This window comes from Natrix helvetica (assembly GCF_964273705.1).
Source record: "Natrix helvetica genome assembly, chromosome: 6".
In the NCBI taxonomy this organism is placed as follows: domain Eukaryota; kingdom Metazoa; phylum Chordata; class Lepidosauria; order Squamata; family Natricidae; genus Natrix; species Natrix helvetica.
Window position 1 is genome coordinate 52865618 of NC_138553.1, and position 20952 is coordinate 52886569.

The following is a 20952-nucleotide window of genomic DNA, read 5'->3' on the forward strand; positions in this document are numbered from 1 at the left end:
CAAAGCTAGGTGTCCAGAATCCCCACATTAGAGACACAACCCCCCTGCACGCCGTCTGTCTTCTCCGTGCGTGACACTCGGGGTCTGGCGGCACCCAACTCCATGGGCTCCTCCCGTGCAACTGTAGTCTCCTGAGGGACCGGCACCCTAGTAGTCTGCTGGGACGCGCGGCAAGGCCTCCGCCTCTGCAGCCAGGCGTCTATCCGGAGGCACAAATGAACCAAAGCGTCGAACGGCGGAGGCCTGTCCACCCTCACCAGCTCGTCCTGCAGGTCATCTGACAGCCCGTCCTGAAAAGTGTCCATGAGGGCTGGCTCATTCCAAGCAGAGTCCAGACTAAGCAGCCGAAATTCGCTGACATAATCCTGCAAGGAGCCACGGCCCTGCTGCAGCAACTTGAGTAGTCTAGTGGCTGTTTCCCCTTTAATGGGATCCTCAAACATCAGCCTGAGATGGTTACAAAAACCCTGGAAATCATCCAGCAGAGGGCTCGGCTGAGAGAGCAACAGAGTAGCCCACCTAGCTGCTGTGCCTGAAAGCAAGCTGATAATAAATCCCACCTTTGTCCGGTCGATGGGAAAGTCCTCCGCTCTCAAGCTGATAAACAGCTGGCATTGTCCCAAGAACGCTGCAAAGATATTTTGGTTGCCGTCAAACTTATCTGGAGTAGCCACTGGACATTTCCTCCTTGGCTGGGGGTGGTGGTGGTGGTTAGCAAGCCCCTGGGCTATTTGTCCATCAACAAAGCCAATTGTTGTGCCAAGAGGGCATTCTCAGCATGTAGCTGCTCCATTTCAGCTTAATGGAGCTTCGTTTGGGGCAGAAGTCAATCTGTTCTGACCCCCCCCCCCCAACACACACACACACTCTGAGCCACAGATAAGGTACTGGATTTATTTACAGACAGACAGGTCCTTGGCAGCAATCCAACACAAATAAGCCTTCATAACAACTCGGCACTGATAGCACTGGCAGCAATCCAGCCTGCCACGCTCACAAGACTGTTCTCCCACATTAGTTCATGCGTTGACTTCTGCAAAAGGGCATGTGCACAAGCAGTCCTTTTATAGTCTGGAGAGGAGTCTAATTATCAGCAGCTGAGAGCAATTACTTCCTGTAACTGCGCAATTGCTCCTGACGCCTGTTAGCGTGCCGGTAACGAGCATCTAACAACTCACTGCTGATGTCTGACTCACTGTCCCTTGTCTCCTCCCCACTGCTCCAAGGCATGACATCAGGAGCACCCTCCCTTTGGCTTTCACCACTACTCCATGCCTCAGGCTCCTCCTGGTGGCCAACCAGCCTCTCTGATCCCTGCTCGGAGTCAGAACCCTGTCCAGGATCCTCCACATCCTCCAGAGCTGACTCATAGGGATCCTCGCTGTCGGAGTCTGGTGGCAGCTCCAATGGCTCCTGCTGGGCCACAACACTATCCCTCACCACAGGGCCCTTCCCCCGGGTCTGATGCTCGGGATGTGGCCTCGAGGGAAATTGCGCGTGATAGGCTCGCACCAGAGCAGGGGCATGCACAGCCGTCACATCGGTCCAGGTCCAGGCAAAACAACTGTCAGAAAGTCCCTCCTTAAATGGCCTTGAGAGGAGCCTGATTACGATCACCTGAATCCAATCATCTCTTGTAAATTCATAGCTGTTCTCTCCGTCTATCAGCTCTCCGTTGCCTGGCATCCAGAAAGCACTTCCTTGTCTCCTCCCCACTGCTCCAAGGCATGACATCAGGAGCACACTCCCTTTGGCTTTCACTACTACTCCATGCCTCAGGCGCCTCCTGGTGGCCAACCAGCCTCTCTGATCCCTGCTCGGAGTCAGAACCCTGGCCAGGATCCTCCACATCCTCCAGAGCCGACTCATAGGGACCCTCACTGTCGGAGTCTTGTGGCAGCTCCAATGGCTCCTGCTGGGCCACAACATATATTATATGAATCCAGCTATTGTGGTTTATAAACAAAGGTTTATGGCTAGCTTATGGTAGGAACTTGACAGTTGTAGCTTATTTAAATAAAGCTTAGTTGAAAAATCCATAGCTTAATGAAATATGTAAATTCAGTGTTGCTTGGATTAATTATTGTTTAGATTTGCTTACTAACACCCCTTGCCCTTTGGAATGGTTGAATCCAATGCAATTGCATTGGGAGTCATGTGTGTGCTATACAAACAGCCTGCTGTCTTGAAATCCCCTTCTCCAAACTCCACTCTGTGAGAGAGGTGGGGAGAAAAAAACAAGTGATTTCTGTAGGTAGTCTCTCCTTTGTATGAATCCCTCCCTTGTAGAACAGAGATATTGAAGAGGAACTTCAAGAGAGTAAGCTGTTTGCTCTTCTACACATCAAAAAGAATGCATTGGCAGTGGGACAGAACAACATAGTTGGAAGGGACTTTGCAGATCATCTAGTCCTGTGATGGTGAATCTATGGCAAATGTGCCATAGGTGGCACGTGGAGCCATATTTGCTGGCATGCCAGCCATCAGCTCTGGCACATATGTGTGCACTGGCCAGCTGATTTTCGACCTTCCGGAGGGCTGGGGGAGGCCATTTTTGCCCTCCCCAGACTTCAGGAAAACCTCTGGAGGCTGGGGAGGGCGAAAAACAGATCCAATGGACTAACCGGAAGTTTGTCCCCATTGGGGCTGTTTTTCACCCTCTCAAGGCTTCAGGAAGACTTCAGGAAAGCCTCTGGAATGAACTTCCAGTTGGCCTGTTGGACCTGTTTTTCACCCTCCCCAGCCTCTGGAGGCTTTCCTGAAGCCTGGGGAGGACAAAATGGCCTTCCCTGGAGGCCCTCCGGAAGCCAGAAATGCATCATTTCCAAACTTCTGGTTGGCCTGTTGGGGCTGTTTTTCACTCTCCCCAGCCTCCGGAGGCTTTCCTGAAGCCTGGGGAGAGTAAAAAGGACTCCAACGGGCCAACTGGAAATTCAGAAACAATCTGTTTCTGACTTCCCGAGGGCCTCCAGGGGGTTGTGGGAGGCCATTTTCACCCTCCCCAGGCTTTAGGAAAGCCTCTGGAGGCTGGGGAGGGTTCATGCACACATGCACGGTGGTGGTGGTGGGGGCGCTCGCATGTGCAGGTGGGCAGGAAGGATTGAATTAGTATGAGCATGCACAATAGCGCGGACACACAATTGTGGCACGCCATAACAAAAAGGTTTGCCATCACTGATCTAGTTCAACCCCACCCAAGCAGGAGACCCTACACTATATCGGACAGCAGGTCAGTCTCTTCTTCAAAACTTCCAGTGGTGAAGCTCCCATAACTTCTGAATGCAAGCTGTTCCATGGGTTGATTTCTCTCACTTGTCAGAAAATTTCTCCTTATTTCTAAGTTGAATCTCTCCTTGATCAGTTTCCAACCATTATTCCTTGTTTGGCCTTCAGATTCTTCGGGAAATAATAATACTTTATTTACAGTCACAGACCAAAACACGATCACTACAAAAGAGACACAGCAGCCAGTCACCAAAACCCCAACTAAGGGAGGATTCAGCTCTCTCCTCTAATGGTCACAGCTCTCAAGAAAAACCTGGAAACCTGAGAGGTGATGTACGAGGAGACATCCCCAAGGCAATGCACAAACAAATCACAGCCATCAGGACCAGAGGGGACGATTTCAGGAAGAGACAGTAACCTAGATCTGTCCGCGCTATACATAGGGCAAAATAGAAGGACATGCTCCGCTGTCTCAACCTCGGCTCTGTCTCAAGGGCACAGCCGCTTATTAATCGGGAGCCTCTTGTAACGACCATCCAGAAGTGCTGAGGGCAAGACATTGAAGCGAGCTAGGGAAAAAGCTCTTCTATACTTGGGAATGGTTAGGGTATAAAAATAGGAAGCCATCCTCAATCCATAGTTATTAACTTGGTTGAGAGTCAGGGGGGAGCAAGTTTTATTGGCTCTGGCTCGTAGATATTGTAAATCAATGTCCACAAGCCGTTGGACTATCCTAAATTGGGCATTCTTGAGGTCGTAGTTTCCCAAGGCATCCTCCGTGAAACCTAGCAGATGAAGTTTCTTCAGCAGCTCTTTCTCCCAGCGAGAAATATGGAAGTCCGTGAACACCAGGGAGAGGTAGCTGCCAGGAACTGCCAGAAAGAGCACCCGAAACCACCATTTAAAGGTATTTATCCAGGCCATACATTCCACCGATCGAATGCCTAGTTCCAGGTATATCGGGGCAAAACCAACACAAGGGGGAAGACCCAGAAGTTTTCTAAGGAAAGCAGCCTGGGTTCTTTCAATGCAATCCTTGAAGCCCCGTATCCATATGGGAATGCCGTAAAGAGTTTGGGCCAGCATTTTGGCTTTGTAAATACGTAGGGCAGAGGGAATGAACTGGCCAATTGGGCCCCCTCCTCTCTGTGACAGCCCTTCAAATATTGGAACACAGTTATCATGTCTCCCCTGGTCCTTCTCTTCACTGGATTTGCCATGCCCAGTTTCTGTAACTGTTTTTCATATGTTTTAGCCTTCAGACCCCGAATCATCTCTGTTGCTCTTCTCTGCACTCTTTCTAGAATCTCAACATCTTTTTTATAGTGTGATGACCAAAACTGGATGCACTATTCTAGGCATGGCCTTACTAAGGCTTTATAGAATGATATTAGTACTTCACTTGATCTTGGTTGAATCCCTCTGTTAATGCAATTTAGAATTGCATTGGATTTTTTTTGGCTGCCGCTGCACACTGTTGGCTTATAATTAATTGGTTGTCCACTAAGACGCCAAGATCTCTCTCACAGTTACTGCTATTGAGCCTGGTTTCTCCCAATCTATATGTGTAATTTTGGTTTTTCTTATCTAAGTGTAAGACTTTACTTTTCTCTACACTGAATTTCATTTTGTTAGTTAGGACCCAATGTTCAAGTCTGTCAAGACTCATCTGGATCTTGAGCCTATCATCTAGGGCAGTGATGGCGAACCTTTTAGGCATCGAGTGCCCAAAATGGAAGAATGCCAAAAATCTAGTGACAGCTGGCTGGCGCACATGCACATCTCAGCTGGAGAGCTGAGATAATGGCATGCATGCCCACAGAGAGGGTCTGTGTGCCACCTCTGGCACGCATGCCATAGGTTCACCATCACAGATCTAGGGTGTTGACTATTCCTGCCAGCTTACTATCATCTGTAAATTTGGTAAATTCCCTTCTATTCCCTCATCTAAGTCATTTATGAAGATATTGAAGAGTAGTGGGCGTAGTACCATTAAGGACTACTTGTTGAGTATGGTTTGTCAGCCAGTTACAAATTCATCTGGTGGTGATGCTATCTATCCCACTTTTTGCTAGCTTATCAAGAAGTAGGTTGTGGTCTACTTTGTCAAATGCCTTGCTGAAGTTTTAAGTATACTATGTCCACAATATTTTACTTGTCATTTAGTCATTATGTCAAAGAATGGAATAGATTGGTTTGGCATTATCTGTTTTTAACAAACCCATGCTTGTTTGTTTTTAACAAACAAACTATGCTTATAGTTATGACTTTACTCAATTCGAGATGTTTGCTGATCTGGGTTGTTTAAAAAAAATCTTTTCCAGTATCTTCCCCAGCATTGATATTAGGCTGATTGATCTGTAGTTTCCTGGGACTGTTCCCCCCCCCCCTCTTTTTTGAAGATGGGAACCGCATCAGCTCTTTTCCAGTCCTCTGATAGTTCCCCTGTGCACCCGGATTTTTGAAAGATATGGAACAGTGGTTCTAAAATGACATCTGCCAGGTCCTTTAGAGCTCTGGAATGTAATCCATCAGGTTCCGGTGATTTATATTCATCAAGATCACAAAGGTGTTCTCTTACCATTTTTTGCTTATTTTAACTTTTATTTCTAGTCTGTCTTTTACAGATTTTTTGGTAGATTGGGCTATAGTTTCTTTTTGCATGAAGACTGATGCAGAGAATGAGTTAAGCAGTTCTGCTGAAGTGTCAGACGAAGGAAAGATTTTCTACATAAATCACCTTTGTTTTCCTCCCTCTCTCTCTGCCCCACAAAGCAGAGAGATTGGAGAGGAAGAGATTTCAAGAGAGTACTGTAAATTATTTGTGTAGAGGCTCCCAGCCTTAGGCTTCTGATGTGATTGCATTGCTTTTGGTGTATAGAAGAGCAGCTTAATTTTTTGCAATCCCTATCTGTCCAATCTCTCTGCTTTGGGGTGGATGGGAGAGAGAAAAACGCAGATCAGGCACAGAACAAGGTGTAGAAGTAACTATAGTGGTGAGCGATTGTATACCTGGGATGCTGCAAAAGATTGTAAATGGGCCATAAAAAAATTTTCAGCACTGTTATAACTTCAAATGGTTGCTACTGAGGCATCCATGTAAAATATGCTCAGGATTAACAATGAGTATAAGTATACAGAAAGTTTCTTAAAAATCCCATTTTCAAATGTCATAGGAGACTTAATTCAGAAGTACTATTACTAGTTGGTTGGTATAACCAGAATTGTTTTTTTCCAATACTACAGGAAATGTTGCCTGTGATATATTTCTATAACACTTTGGATAATATTTTAGGATTCTTGTTTATTAGCATATGTAAATTATCTAAATACTGGGGAACTACCAGAGGACTGGAAAAGAGCTGATGTTCCCATCTTCAAAAAAGGGAAAAAAATAGATCCAGGAAACTACAGACCTATCAGCCTGACCTCAATACCAGGAAAGATTCTGGAAAAGATAATCAAGCAACGAATTAGCAAACACCCTAGAAGCAAACAAAGTAATAGCCAAAAGCCAACATGGGTTTGTCAAAAACCGATCATGCCAGACTAATCTTATTGCATTCTTTGACAATGTGACAAAATTAGTGGACCAGAGGAATGCCGTCTGTTAGGTAAGCTCCCCGTTAGAAGATCGAGTGCGTAGAGAAGTGTAATGAGAGTGGTGTGGAAGAACATGCATAAACCAGCATACAGGGACACTGAATAGTAAAAGTAATAGTATTTTACTTATGTGGAAAATAGAGGTATTCAGAGTTCAATTTACACACAGTTCAGTCAGTCAGTTATCAATGTTCTCAGTTAAGGCGTGATCCATCGAACACAGTCCAGTATCATATAATCAGTTCATCACACAAAGTCACTAACAGTAGCAAAATGCACAGTAACTCACGATACGTCTACACCGATCAGCATCTAACAAACAAAGAGCTAACAGTCATTCTGGCTCCATCTTATGGCTGCTTGAGGTAACAGCAGCCAATCACATTTTACAGCAGTACTTAAAGCTACAGTACTACCATCATGGTTTATATATTGCTGACCCAACTGTTAGCTTACATTCCTAACATTCTCCCCTTTGGGTAAGCAATATATATAACCTTACAGTCCGAGTCCATATCCATTACAACAATATTTGTGTTTTACAGTACCTTGAGCTTTGGTAAAATGGTCTGCAATGTTCTCTTCAGACATACAATACTCTAGTGTAATCATGTTACTACTAACACTTTGCCATACATTTAAATATCTTAGGTCTGTATGCTTTGTCCTTGTCTTTACAGCAAGATTGGATGCCATCTGAATTGCTGCTTGGTTGTCTTCATAAACGACAATAGGCTCCCGTACATCAGTCCCCATATTTAGTAGCTTGTTGCTTGTAACAAACCAAATCCGTATATAACAAAGACAGACATGAGAATTCAGCCTCCATTGTTGATAAACTTAAATGTTTTTGACAAATGGACCACCATCCAATTAACGCTTTTCCTAAGAATATTGCAATACCTGATGTGGATTTACGTGTTGACACATCTGTAGGAAAACTTGCATCAGCGTATGCAGTTAATCTCAGTTCATCCTTAGGCTCTAAATATAAGGCACAGTGTATTGTCTGTTTAAGATATCTCAGTACATGTTTAACAGCTTGCCAGTGCCTTTCAGTAGGTTCAGTATTAAACCTGGCTAATTGATTAACACTATATGCTATATCTGGCCCTGACCAATTGCTAAGATAAGATAAGCTATCAATTAGGGTGTCAGGTCTGCAGCGGTTCCTTTAAGAATCTTTGGCCTGCGAGATGACTTCCGGCAGCTGAAGGCAATGGTCGTGTGTGCCCGCCTTCTCGCTGCTTCGGTGGGCTCCCCTGAATCCTAGGGGAGCACAGGGTGCCTTGGAGGGGCGCCCTGCCGAAGGGGCGGCTTGCTGGGATCCCCTGGAGCAGCGGTGGCCGTGGGGGGGTCTCCAGCTTTGCCCCAGGAGCCAGAGAGCGTAGGGAGCATGCGGAATGCCACCGCACGCTTCGCTGAAAGCAGCCTGGAAGGAAATGACTAATTTGAATGCAACAGCTGAAGCGCGATGAGTTGGGGAGTCTCCCCAGGTCTTTTACAGTTTATTACTCTATTGACTGATCTGCAGTTTTTTCTGGGACTTTGTTTCAACTTTTGGAGAAGTTCAGATTGGAGGGGGGGGGAATTTCCACCCCCCTTGGAAAAGCGGCACTTGGAAAATCTCTCCCTTGTAAGGAAGAGAGAAAGTTTAAAATCTACTTTCACTTCCCTTAAATAATGGGGGGGGGGAATTCTCTTTTTTCTTTTGACTACAACTGTGAGAGAAAGGATGGCTGAACTGATTCTTCTCTAAACTATGCATTGGAACTTTGATTTTGTTGTTTCCTGACTACCTGTACTGGCTGAACCAATATGGCCAACTTCCTCCTTTTTCTTTGTCTGTGCATGAGACTCCTCCCTTGAAAAAATTTGTGCCTTTGAACTAATTTCCACCCCAGAGACCCCCAAAAATAAGTTTTTCCCCTGGATTTGGAATATTTTGATCCACCTATCTGCTCTAGTTTTGTATTAAACGATTTATCCTCCTTTGGACTTGCCTGTCTGGTGGTCTCTACCGGCTGTGCTTTCCCACGGACACCATTTCTCTGTATAGAACAATAACTATCTCCGAGCTTCATGATGGGTCCTAAGAAGTTACTGCCTGGAAAGGCCTCATCAGCCTTGACATCTTCTATGTCCAGCCCCATTGCTCACCAATCACAACTGGGATCTTTCTTACAACCCAAAGCCCCTGAGGAGAGCTCAAAGGATTTGTCCATTCATCAGATGCTTCAAGCCATCTTAAAGGGACAGGACGAAATGAAAAAACAACTGCAGGACTTAAATGATCAGCTCAGAGAGACGCAACAACAAACCACACAGAATGAGCAGAGGATAGGTGTACTGGAGGAGGGTGCAGTTGGGATAAGGGATGACCTGGAGACAATCCAAAGGGGGAATGTAGAATTTGAGAATCATGTGATAAAAACGGAATTTGAAAGGATGTCTTTTTTCCTTAGGTTCCAAAACTTGCCAGAAGTTGAGAATGAAGACCTTAAGGAGATTATGACCACAATGCTAGCAGAATATATTAACAGAGATAAACAACAGCTTGGGTGGGATATTGACCTGATCTATAGGATTAATTCAGCCTAAGCAAGAACACAATGTTCCAAGGGAAGTTCATGTTAAATTTCTTAGAAAAACTACAAGAGATGAGGTTCTTGGAGCTCAAAGGGGAGGACCATTAAAATATAAGGATAAAGAAATAACCATTTTTAAGCAGATCCCAAAGAAAGTAAGAGGTAAGAGAAGGAAATATTCCTTCTTAGCAAAAAAAATATATAATAATGGGATTTGGTTTCAGTGGTTGTTACCAGAAGGCATGTTGATTTTTTGGGAGGGCAGTAGAATTAGAATTAACACAGTTGGGGAAGCAGAGGCTTTCACTAAAAAACACAGTGCTCTCTTAGGTGACATGGGGGATGTTACACAAGAAACAAAGGAAGGAGGGGCTGAGGCTCTGCCGGTGGACGGGGGAGAGGATGAAACAACTAGAAGACTCAGATCACAAAAGTGATTTGAAACATCATTGCAAATGTTACAATGTATCTTTATGGAAGTGATAAAAAGCAAAATGATTGAAACACACTGATGATTTTGTATTAAACTTAAAACTGCTAATATCTATGCAAATGTTGATAATTTTCTATCTTTTTTTGTAAAAGTTGCGAGACCTGGGGGGGCCTCTCCCCCCCGCACGATGTAGCTGTCAAAATGTTTTATAACCTTTCAACCCCTTTTTCCCTGTAAAACTTTTAAAATCAATAAAATTTGTACAATTAAAAAAAAAGAATCTTTGGCCTGCCACACTTTCTTTCATTTTACTATACTGTTTCATTATTGTAGTAATTGGGAGGGGGAGAATAGAAAGGAATAGAATTGTGGAATGTGTTGTTGTCATTCCTTTATAGAAGCCAAGTCATCTTTTGTCTCCGCACCTCGACACCTGACCGGAACCAGCGGGGTGCAGAGACAAAGGTCGTAGAAGAAGATTGGACCATGTGATGGATTTATGGGAGTGGGCATAAGATTATGAACTTTCAACTGGGTGGAATTCCAGGAAGGTCTTCAGAGTTGGAATTTCACAGATGTGCCAACATGTCTGTTTTATTAAATTGGAACTTTAAGGATAACTCTGCCTTGGACTCTGATTTATTTCTGCATGATATTTGGAACGCTGACATAGGGATTGGTAAATACCTTTATCAAATACAGGGCTTTTCACATCATCATGGCTAAAGTATTGACTCATTGGAGTTTTAGCCCGTTTACACAGTTCCATTTTAAAAGTCCTGAGTAGCTGGTTGATCTTCTCAGTTTGTGATATTTATATCCTCCCCTAGTTTTATCTATTTTCAAACCAAGATATTGCTTAATTTCACCAAGGTGTTTTATTTTAAACCATGTTTTCAACAGTTAATAATCTCAATAGCCTTTTGCTCAGTTTTAGTAATTAATGCTATGTCATCAGTGAACAATAGCAACAATGAAATCATACCATCACTTTCTTTCTTAAATAAACAAGGATCAGCCATTCCAGCTTTGAAACCTATCTTTGCTAATTCCTTCACTATGCATTGATTTCATTCATAGCCTGATTGCTTTAAACCATAAAGACTCTTTTTTAACTTCCAGCAATCAGTGTTGCTATCAGTGTTTAACCCTAAAGGTTTCTTTAAATATATAGTATGTTGCAACGGTGCATGGAGATATGCCATCTCAACATCTAAATGATTCACTACATATCCATGCTTAGCTGCCCAAATTAATGATGCACGTAATGTTGTAGCTCTTAAACTAGGTGCAAATACCTCATCATAGTCATTGGCTGACTGATCAAAACCTTGTGCTACTAATCTGACTTTATGGGTAACAATCCCATCTACACTTGTCTTAATCTTGTAAATCCATTTACATCCTATGGCATGTTTACCTGGGGGTAACCTTACATTTTCATATGCCTCCAACTCTTGTAAGGATTTCAGTTCCCTGTTCATTGCTGTTTTCCAAACTATCTGCTCCTCCTTAGGATACGTGGATAGTTCATGATACGTAGCAGAAACTTTCTCTACTTGACACGCTATACTAGCTTGATATCTGTCAGGTGGTCATGTTACACGGGTTGAATGTCTATGCAACTCAGGGCTTACCAGTGGACTCTCCTGTTGCATCTGCTCCCGTTCTTCTAACTCCTCCTGACTATGCACTTCCTCTTTAATTGCTATAGCTGGTTTTTCTATTTCATCACTAGGGAATACCTGGGTGTCAATAACTACATCATTGTTATATTCAATTTATCCACCCAACGGATTCAATAAATTGAGCACTAGCGTTACAGTATACTTTAGTCGTGCCTTTTTCCCAAAATCTAAACGATCTATGGTTGGCCTCGTAACCTACGAAAAATAACAGTCAATCTCTATGTTGTCCCTTCAGTCTTACTTGTGAGGGAATATGCACCCATGCCGGAGCTCCAAATGTGTGATAGCTTAAATCAGGTTTTCTGCCATACCAACGAATGAATGGTAATTCACCAGTTGTTGTATTTACCACATTATTTAAAACATGGTTACTACACATCATGGCTTCACCCCACAGTGTTTCACACAGTCCTGAATCAACTAATATAGTTTGAGCCATGGCTTGTAATGTTTGCCCCCTTTGTTCTATAAACAAGTTATGTTGTGGCCTATAAGGAGCAGAACGTTTATGCTCAATACCAGCTGATCTTAACATTGTTTGAAATTTACAATTTGTAAACTCAGTTCCATTATCGGTTACAACAGTAATCACCTTAGATTTCATTTTTCTTTCAGCAAATCTTAGCCAATTAAAGAAATGTTGAAACGTTTCTGTTTTGTTTTTCAGTAAATATCTTGAATAATGATCCATGATACTCAAAACATAACAGGCACCTCCCAAACTGGGTTTCATAGGTCCTATTAGATCAGCAAAAACAACTTCCAGAGGTTCCTTTGTTTTAAAACCATTCCGTCTGTTTGCTGGAGTAACCTTGCTTTTCTCCTGACTACACACATTGCAATGTAAATATTTACTGCAAGGTTTTAACTTTACTCCTTCTGACAATTTAACAGTTTGTTGCAGCATCTTGAAATTAATGTGCCCCATATGCCTATGTAGTAAATGTATGCATTCATCATGTGGTTTCACATTATCAGACCCTGATGCTGTATGGGCATCAGATATAACATATAAACCATTTGTTAATTTGGCAGTAACCCTATTACCTTCCTTTTCAATGATACAGTTATCTCACCTAAACATTACTACATAGCCCATATTAACTAGAGCCCTTACTGATAATGAATTAAATTTCAGTTTAGGTACATACAACATGGATTAATGCTCATTTAGAAATAAACAATATGCCATACCTTCACCAGATGCTTTCACCTTCCATCCATTTGCCAAAGATACATGTTTCTTGCTGGTGAACAGTTTTACAAAACAGTTTCTAATTCTAGTAATGCACTGTGATGCTCCACTATCAACAACCCATGAATCATGGTTTATTGTGCATTGCTAGAGATAGTCAAAGTAGACATTAGCGTTTTTCTTAGCCTTTCTAGTATTCTGTTGTTTTGCATTTTTACAGAATCTAGCCATATGTCCCTTAGCCCCACAAGAAAAACATTTTCTAACAGTATAGGCAATTGAAGGTGACTCCTCATGTTGTGGTGGTTTCTTTCTCAGTTGCTCTCTTTCCAACCTTTTTCTTGACTCTTCCAACAGGCGTACAGTTATGTCAGTCAAGGTTAGTTCATTTCAGGTTAGGACCTCAAGGGAAGATACAAAATCATCATAACTATCATCCAGTGAGGGCAGAATGATGTACACTTGATGTAACTCTGAGAAAATAAGTTATTTTTCATGTAGCTTCTGGAAAACTCCTTTCATAAAGTTTAAATGAACTAACATATCTCCACCTTCCAAAAGACGTCTCCTAAACAGTTTGCTGGTAAGATGTATATGTGCACCTACAGTGTCACGTACATAAATCATCTTCAAATTCTCCCAACATCTTCCACCCCATTTTATTTTGCAACAGCCTTGCTCCTTCTATCTTCTCTACCTCCCTTCTCTGCCTTCTTCTTTCCTCCTCTCCTTCCTCCCTTCTTCTTCCCCTCTCTTTCCTCCCCTCCTGCTCTTCTCCTCCTTCTTACCCTCTCTCCTACTCTTCCCCTCCTTTGCTTCCTCTGCTTTACCCTTTCTTCCTTTCCCTCCTCCCTTCTTCTTCCCCTCTCTTTCCTCCCCTCCTCCTCTCTTCTCCTCCTTCTTACCCTCTCTCCTACTCTTGATTCCCCTCCTTTACTCCCTCTGCTTTACCCTTCCTTCCTTTCCCTCCTCATCTTTCCTCCTTTCCATTATTGCCCTTGCTTATTTACTTTCTCTGATGGGTTTGAGGGGTGGCAATTCAGGAAACCCAACTTTATATTTTCATACATATCATTTTCTCTGTTACATTTTATTTCTAATAATAATTCCACTTGTATCATTTTTTAAATTGTTTACTTGCATTGCATTTTTTTTTGCTCTTTTCCTTTGTGCATGGTTTATGGTACTTTTAGTAAGCAGGTTTTCATTGTGTGAATGGGGCCAATTTGGGCTCCTGAGCTTGGCTCTTGATGACAGGTCTGGTTGTGGATTTAGATATAGTTAAAAGTACCTCGCAGCAGCGTGGAAAACATAGCTGCGTCCACGCCCCACACAATTACAGCCCGGAGCAGGACCTAAGCCCCTTCCTCCCTCGCAGGAACACTTTCCCTCCATTACGAAGTCTCTGAGGCTAATTGTACAGGATGTGCATGTGCACCTATGTTTTTTAAGGCATGGAGTCGCGGCGACGCACTGCACGGCCATTCCGGACACCATCCGCAGGGATTTCAAGGAACGTGAGGTGGAGTCTAAACTTTAGAGTTGCGCTGGTCTCAGCGATCCTGTGAACGGTTGTTCGACCCCAAAAGGGGTCGCGACCCACAAGTTGAGAACCGCTGATCTACATGGAGGGAAGTATGCAGTGGAGTACCCCAAGGCTCTGTTTTAGGCCCAGTCCTCTTCAACATCTTCATCAATGATTTGGATGAGGGAATAAATGGGGAACTCGTCAAATTTGCAGATGACACCAAGCTGGCAGGAATAGCCAACACTCCAGAAGATAGGCTTAAGATACAGAAGGATCTTGACAAACTTGAACATTGGGCACTATCTAATAAAATGAAATTCAATGGTGAAAAGAGTAAGGTTCTACATTTAGGCAAGAAAAACAAAATGCACAGGTACAGTATAGGAGGTACCTTGGTCAATAGTAGTAACTGTGAGAGGGATCTTGGAATCCTAGTGGACAACCATTTAAATATGAGCCAGCAGTGTGCAGCAGCTGCCAAAAAAGCCAACACAGTTCTAGGCTACATAAACAGAGGGATAGAATCAATATAACATGAAGTGTTAATACCACTTTATAATGCCTTGGTAAGGCCACACTTGGAATATTGCATTCAATTTTGGTCGCCACGATGTAGAAAAGATGTGAAGACTCTAGAAAGAGTGCAGAGAAGAGCAATAAAGATGATTAGGGGACTGGAGACTAAACCATATGAAGAACGGTTGCAGGAACTGGGTATGTCTAGTTTAATAGAAAGAAGGTCTAGGGGAGACATGATAGCAGTGTTCCAATATCTCAGGGGTTGCCACAAAGAAGAGGGAGTCAAACTATTCTCCAAGGCACCTGAGGGTAGAACAAGAAGCAATGAGTAGAAACTAATCAAGGAGAGAAGCAACTTAGAACTGAGGAGAAATTTCCTGACAGATCCGTTAATCAGTGGAACAGCTTGCCTCCAGAAGTTGTGAATGCCCCAACATTGTATTGTATTATTTTAAATGCCTCTCTCCTTTACTCAGTTTTCCCCTTTCATCTAAACACAAAGGAAAAAAGTCAACTTGTATCTTAAACTGTTATCAAAGTTCTCAGATTGATGTATTTACTGAAAGCAGAGTTACATGAGTGCTAATTCAGACAATAATTGTCTCAATTGAAAAATATTGCATAGTGCTTTGGGAGATAACTGCTGATCTTGCTGACCTTGCTATTAATTACTTCTTTTTTTCTTTCTTTTTTTCCAGGTTGTCAAACACATTGTGTAGCTGGTCACTTAGCTCCAAAATTCAAACTCCAATATAAGTTCTCTAAATCAAGATGCCTTTCAAAATAACACTAGAATTAACTGAGATGCAAAATATGAAGCTTCCTGAGGATGACAATGTTAGCAATGATTCTAATGATTTTACAGAAGTGGAAAATGGACAAATGAATAGGTGAGTAGTTTTCTGTTACCCTATACTGACCATTTGAAAACATTTGTTAAAAATAGCATTTTAAAAAATAACCCAGCTTGAAATACAATTGATGAATGATTCTTTGCTGAGTCACATCCTCTTCAAAGAGGCAGTTTGAACATTATGACCAATCCTTTATTGGTGTTCATGTTAAAACCAAGGGAAAAAATCAGAATATAAATGTATAGAATATAATAAAGATCAAGATATTAAGTATAAGTATAATCTTTATTGTCATTGTACTTAAATACAACGAAATTGGTTTTAACCTCACTGGTGCAAAATTATAACAGAAACGAAAAAAAGAAAGAAAAAGAAAAAAAACTTGCATGTGCATGGAGTGATTGTGATTGTATTTAAAAGTCTCACAGCCCAAGGATAGAAACTATCTTTAAGCCTGTTTGTTCGGCTGGCTATACTTTGATGTCTTCTGCCTGATGGTAGAAGTGCAAAGAGACACTGACCAGGATGTGAATCATCTCTGAGTATCTTCCTTACTCTGCTAAAGCAGCGAGATTATATATGAAATCAGTGTTTCCCAGCTTTATTAACTTAAAAATGTGTGGAGTTCAGCCCTCCAAAGTCTGCTGCTATTTATTGCATTTGAGATAAACAATTTTATTGATAACATTTGTAGCAAAAGCCTTAAATGTATAAAAGATACTGGAAAAGAAATTTTAATGTGACTTTAAAATGAATCAAAGAAACAAAGTATCATTATTTTCATGCAAGCAGCTAAGTACTTTCTTTTGCACACACAATTCCCTCAAAATAGTCATCTTCCAAATCGTTCAGTCCTTCTTGTTCCTTTCTATGGTGCTCCTACATCCCAAAATATCAGGGAGGGTTTGATATTGTAGTTAAAAAAGTAGAAGAGGCCTGTTGCATGAATGGAATTGTGTTTACCCTCTCTTTTATTTTTTTACCCTCTCAATATTTTTATTATTTTATACTTTGTTTTCATACATTTTGGCCCCCATGCCATATATATTGCTAACTGTACTTTGAGATTGCTCTCCTGCAGGGACGTGCGGTCAGGGGAGGCAGGGGAGGCAGAGCCTCTCCGCCCTCATCATGAAAAGAAAAAAAAAGGGAAAAGGCACACGTGGTCCGATTCCCTGCCTTCCTGAGTCAACATGAAGGGGACCGCGGAGCGTGAGCTGGTGGACCGCGCTCTGTAGTCCCCTTCATGTTAACTCAGGAAGGCAGGGAATGGGACCACGTGTGCAGGAGGCTGAGGCTGCCTCAGCCTCCTGCACACATGGTCCCATTCCCCGCCTTCCTGATGATGTCACCAGCCTCACCAGCCATAAACCTCACCGCACGTCACTGCTCTCCTGTGTATACTATAACGTTATTGTCATTGTACATCATGTATGCAAGGAAATTGGTTTTAGCCTCACTGGTGCAATCCATGACAACAAATACAGACAACATAAATAGTATAAAGAATAATCCCTATGCAAATACTTAGAGGGAAAAAAGAAAAAGAAAAACTAGTCATATGTTTTCATGTGTGCATGAAGTGATTGTGGTTGTGTTTAAGAGTCTGACAGCCCAAGGATAGAAACTATTTTTAAACCTATTTGTTCGGCTGGCTATGCTTTGAAGTCTTCTGCCCGATGGTAGAAGTGCAAAGAGACACTGACCAGGGTGTGAATCATCTCTGAGTATCTTCCTTACTCTGCTGAAGCAGCGAGACTTGGTGATGTCATCCAGTGGTGTTAGAGGGCAACTAATGGTTTCTTGTGCTGAATTGATCACTCTCTGTAGTGCCTTCCTATCTGCAGCAGTTAAACCAGCATAACATACTGTAATGCAGTATGTGAGGATACTTTCTATCATGGACCTAAGGAAATGAAGTCTCTTTTGGGCCTTGCCAATCACCAGGGACAGGTGAGATCTTAACTAACAAACATTCCAAAGAATTTAAAAGAGGAAACCCTCTCCACACAGCCCCCCTCGATATACAGTGGGGCAGGTTCCTCTCTGTAATTTCAGAAATCTAGCACTATGTAAATTGTATGTGTGTATAAAAGGATGTGTTTTTCTGTAATTGTGTATAACATTTCAGTTTTAACGGGAGAATTGTAAACACCGATTAAGAGCAATCTCCATTGAATTCGGAAACACACTTCTCAATTGATTCATTTAAGCCCCATTGCTTTTAGTGTTCATTTGATTAGATTGATTGAGGCCAGTGTGTTTATTGTAAGCCAGTCAAATTTACAAAGGCATAGCCAATTAAAACTAAGCTTTATTTAATTCTACACATCACATAAAGCTGTCTTTTGCTAAAATAGATGATTGGTCCATTTAAATCACTACCACTGATGCAAATTGATAATGGTTCTTCAGCATTTCGGGCATTAGGTTTTTTCCTAGTCCAATATGGGCATGTTAAAAATTGATTTTGAGATTATTTTTATCCAAAATTTGTGCTCTATCCCTGAGATCTTAATGGAATTTAATTTCAGGTAAAATGTGTGTAAGATTTCAAGTAAAAATTTTGTATCTTTTTGTGTAATGGCCAGAAGAAATGACTTTGAGGGACAGGAAGAAGAGCCTCTAACAAAACAGTTATCAGATAAAAGAAACTTGAGTCTGAAGCAGAACTGGTCAGTGGCGTAGCGTGGGTTGTCAGCACCCGGGGCAAGGCAAGTAATTTGAGCCCCCTAACCCGTGGCAACCCACGCTACGCCACTGGACTCGGGACATGAAGGGAGCTCTGAAACAGCCGTCCTCCTTAGCAAAGCTCGCAGCACCCTCTATAGGCCCGAAGCAGAATCATTTTCTTCCCTCGGTTCTGGGAAAATAGGAAAAGGAAAGCCGCCCGAGGTCTTCACTTGCTCTAATTTAAACGTATCGCGTTATTAACGTCCCTCGCCCTGCCCAGCAGTCTTCAAGAGACCCAGATCTGCAGAAGAAAACTTTGGCCCTCTTTCGTGCTCTCGACCCCGGGGAAGACCTGCTCGCGTCTCTTTTGTATTAAACGTGGGAAACGTTCCTCGGCTTCATTCAATTCAAATTCAGCCTTGAAATACATGCAAGTCAACAGCAGAGAGCTGCGAGTGTGAGTGCCCCCCCAGATGTTGCACCCGGTGCGGCCGGCCCCCCCTGCACCCCCCACGCTACGCCACTGGAACTGTAATCTCAGAAACAATTTCAGAGAAAAACCTTCTGAGTTCTAATGCAAATTCTGTTGCTATAACCTTACAATAAAATATTATTGGCTTGCATAGCTTTGGTGTTCTAGTCTGGTTTGCCTTGAAGAGCTGAAAATTTGAGTCCAAATATGGGTTATACAGTATATTGAAGTTATGTGAGTAAGATAATAACTTAGGCAGGAAAGCTGTAATTAAAAATATTTACAATTTAAGTCTAAATAGGTTATACCAGCAGGATGCAGATGCGTCATTCTAGAGATCTTTATTGTCCAGCATTTGTTTTCATTTATGATTCTACAGTAAATAGAACTGTTAGCAAGAAATACAGTAACAAGCAAACTGGCAATAAAGTCAATGGCTTATTCCTGTAGTCTAATTCCTGCATTTTTTTTCTTGACACCATTGTTGTTGTTACTCACAAAATCGTATCTGACCCATTGTGATCCCATGTATAATGATCCTCCAGGCCTTCCTGTCCTCAACCATCCCTAGAATCCATTTAAGCTCACACCAACTGCTTCAGTGACTCCATCCAGCCACCTCATTCTCTATTGTCCTCTTCTTCTTGGAAATAGTGTACAACCTGTGTATTGTTCTTAAATGGCTAGTTGATGCAATATAGTTTACCAAAGTGCCTTTTGAACAATAGAAACTTAAAATTCAACAACACAGAGAAAGTTTAGGGTTCAAGGATATAAACTGGACATTTTTTGTCTTTAATTGAAGAACCATCAGTAGACATTTCTAACCTACTGATGTAGATTGATATGTATTGGGTGTTGAATTTTTCATGGCATAGGTTTTTTTTTTGTTGTTGATTCTACTTCGTTGCTTTTCTTTTATATGTGACTTTAATTCTGAGATGCAGTTCATTTTAATATATCCATTCTTTTTCTTGTGCAAGAGGACTGGGTACTTTCATGGTATTTCATGATAATTTTGTGGAACTTGTGTATTTGAATTTGTGTGTTTTGCATGTGTGCACACATGTTTTAGGCAAAGCCTGCCTTCTGCTTCCTAGAATATGGCTAGATTTTGGAATGTTTCATAAATGTTGATAAAAATGTATGAGCCTCACTGTCTAGTACCATTCACTGTATTAGATGTAGATGTTTTCAGAGTCCTTAAGGTAAGTGTTAAAGTGGTGTCTTTCTGGCTAAACAGTTAATTAAATTAATTCTCATTTTTATTGTATGTTCAAGAGGGATTTCTATGGTTATTAGGATGCTTTTTAGAAATTATTTGGCAAAATAATTCACTATTGCTTTGTTATACTAAAATAATATGTATGATTTTCTTAGCAGACCAAGACTGCTAAGTCTGATTTGTTTTGTCTAATGTAGAGGGACCTTCAAGTGCTAGGCAGCACCAGGAAGCATTTTAGAAACTAAATATGCATCTTTGTTGTATTTGTTGAATACATTGTAATTCTCCTGATTACATGGTTCATTCAGGCATATTTTCCACATCAAACTAACAGTACAGAATTGAGTTCAACATTTTTCCCACATGAAAGAGAAAGAAGGAAAAATGTATATACTATCATAACATAATATTCTAAGTCAATGTAAGATACCAATGCAATTTTTCTCAAAGTGGTTCCTGCAAATATGTGGGACTACAATTCTCACAATTCCCTATACCTTCAATATATTGTTCTGTAAATGATTGTCGGGGTTCCAAATAGCATCCAAAATTAAATCAAGAGTTCAAGGCAAGGTATTGTTCAAAGTCCCAATTTATTAAGAGATCCATGTTGGCACATCTGGGAAAACCCGAATCTGAAAGCTTCCTGGTTTTCCCACCCAGTTGAAAGTTCAAGATCTTGCCCTCACACCCACAAGTCCATCACATGGTCCAATCTTCCACTGCCATGCTGGCAGCTTCCACCCATCCAGTTCTGGTCAGGTGCAGAGGTGCAAAGACAAAGGATGACCTTGGCTTTCTAGAATTAATTTTGTTATGGCTACATATCATCTAACTCTGTACAATCTCCCTCCCATTTTCCCAAAATAGAAAATGCATAGTAGAGTAATAGAATGTGTGGCAGGCCTAAGATCCACAAGAAAAGGTGGCTACAGGCCTGACAATGATT

The 20952-nt window shown here is 41.8% G+C and overlaps 1 protein-coding gene across 4 annotated transcripts in view; it reads left to right on the forward strand.

Moving 5' to 3' along the window:
* Positions 1-20952, forward strand: part of SLC38A1 (solute carrier family 38 member 1) — a 161757-nt gene that overhangs the window by 48610 nt on the left and 92195 nt on the right. For all 4 annotated transcript variants that reach the window (XM_081958400.1, XM_081958402.1, XM_081958399.1 and 1 more), the window contains exon 2: positions 15478-15669. In XM_081958400.1, coding sequence (XP_081814526.1) covers positions 15551-15669 — 119 coding nt within the window. In that variant the 5' untranslated portion in view covers positions 15478-15550. The remainder of the gene's footprint in view (positions 1-15477; positions 15670-20952) is intronic.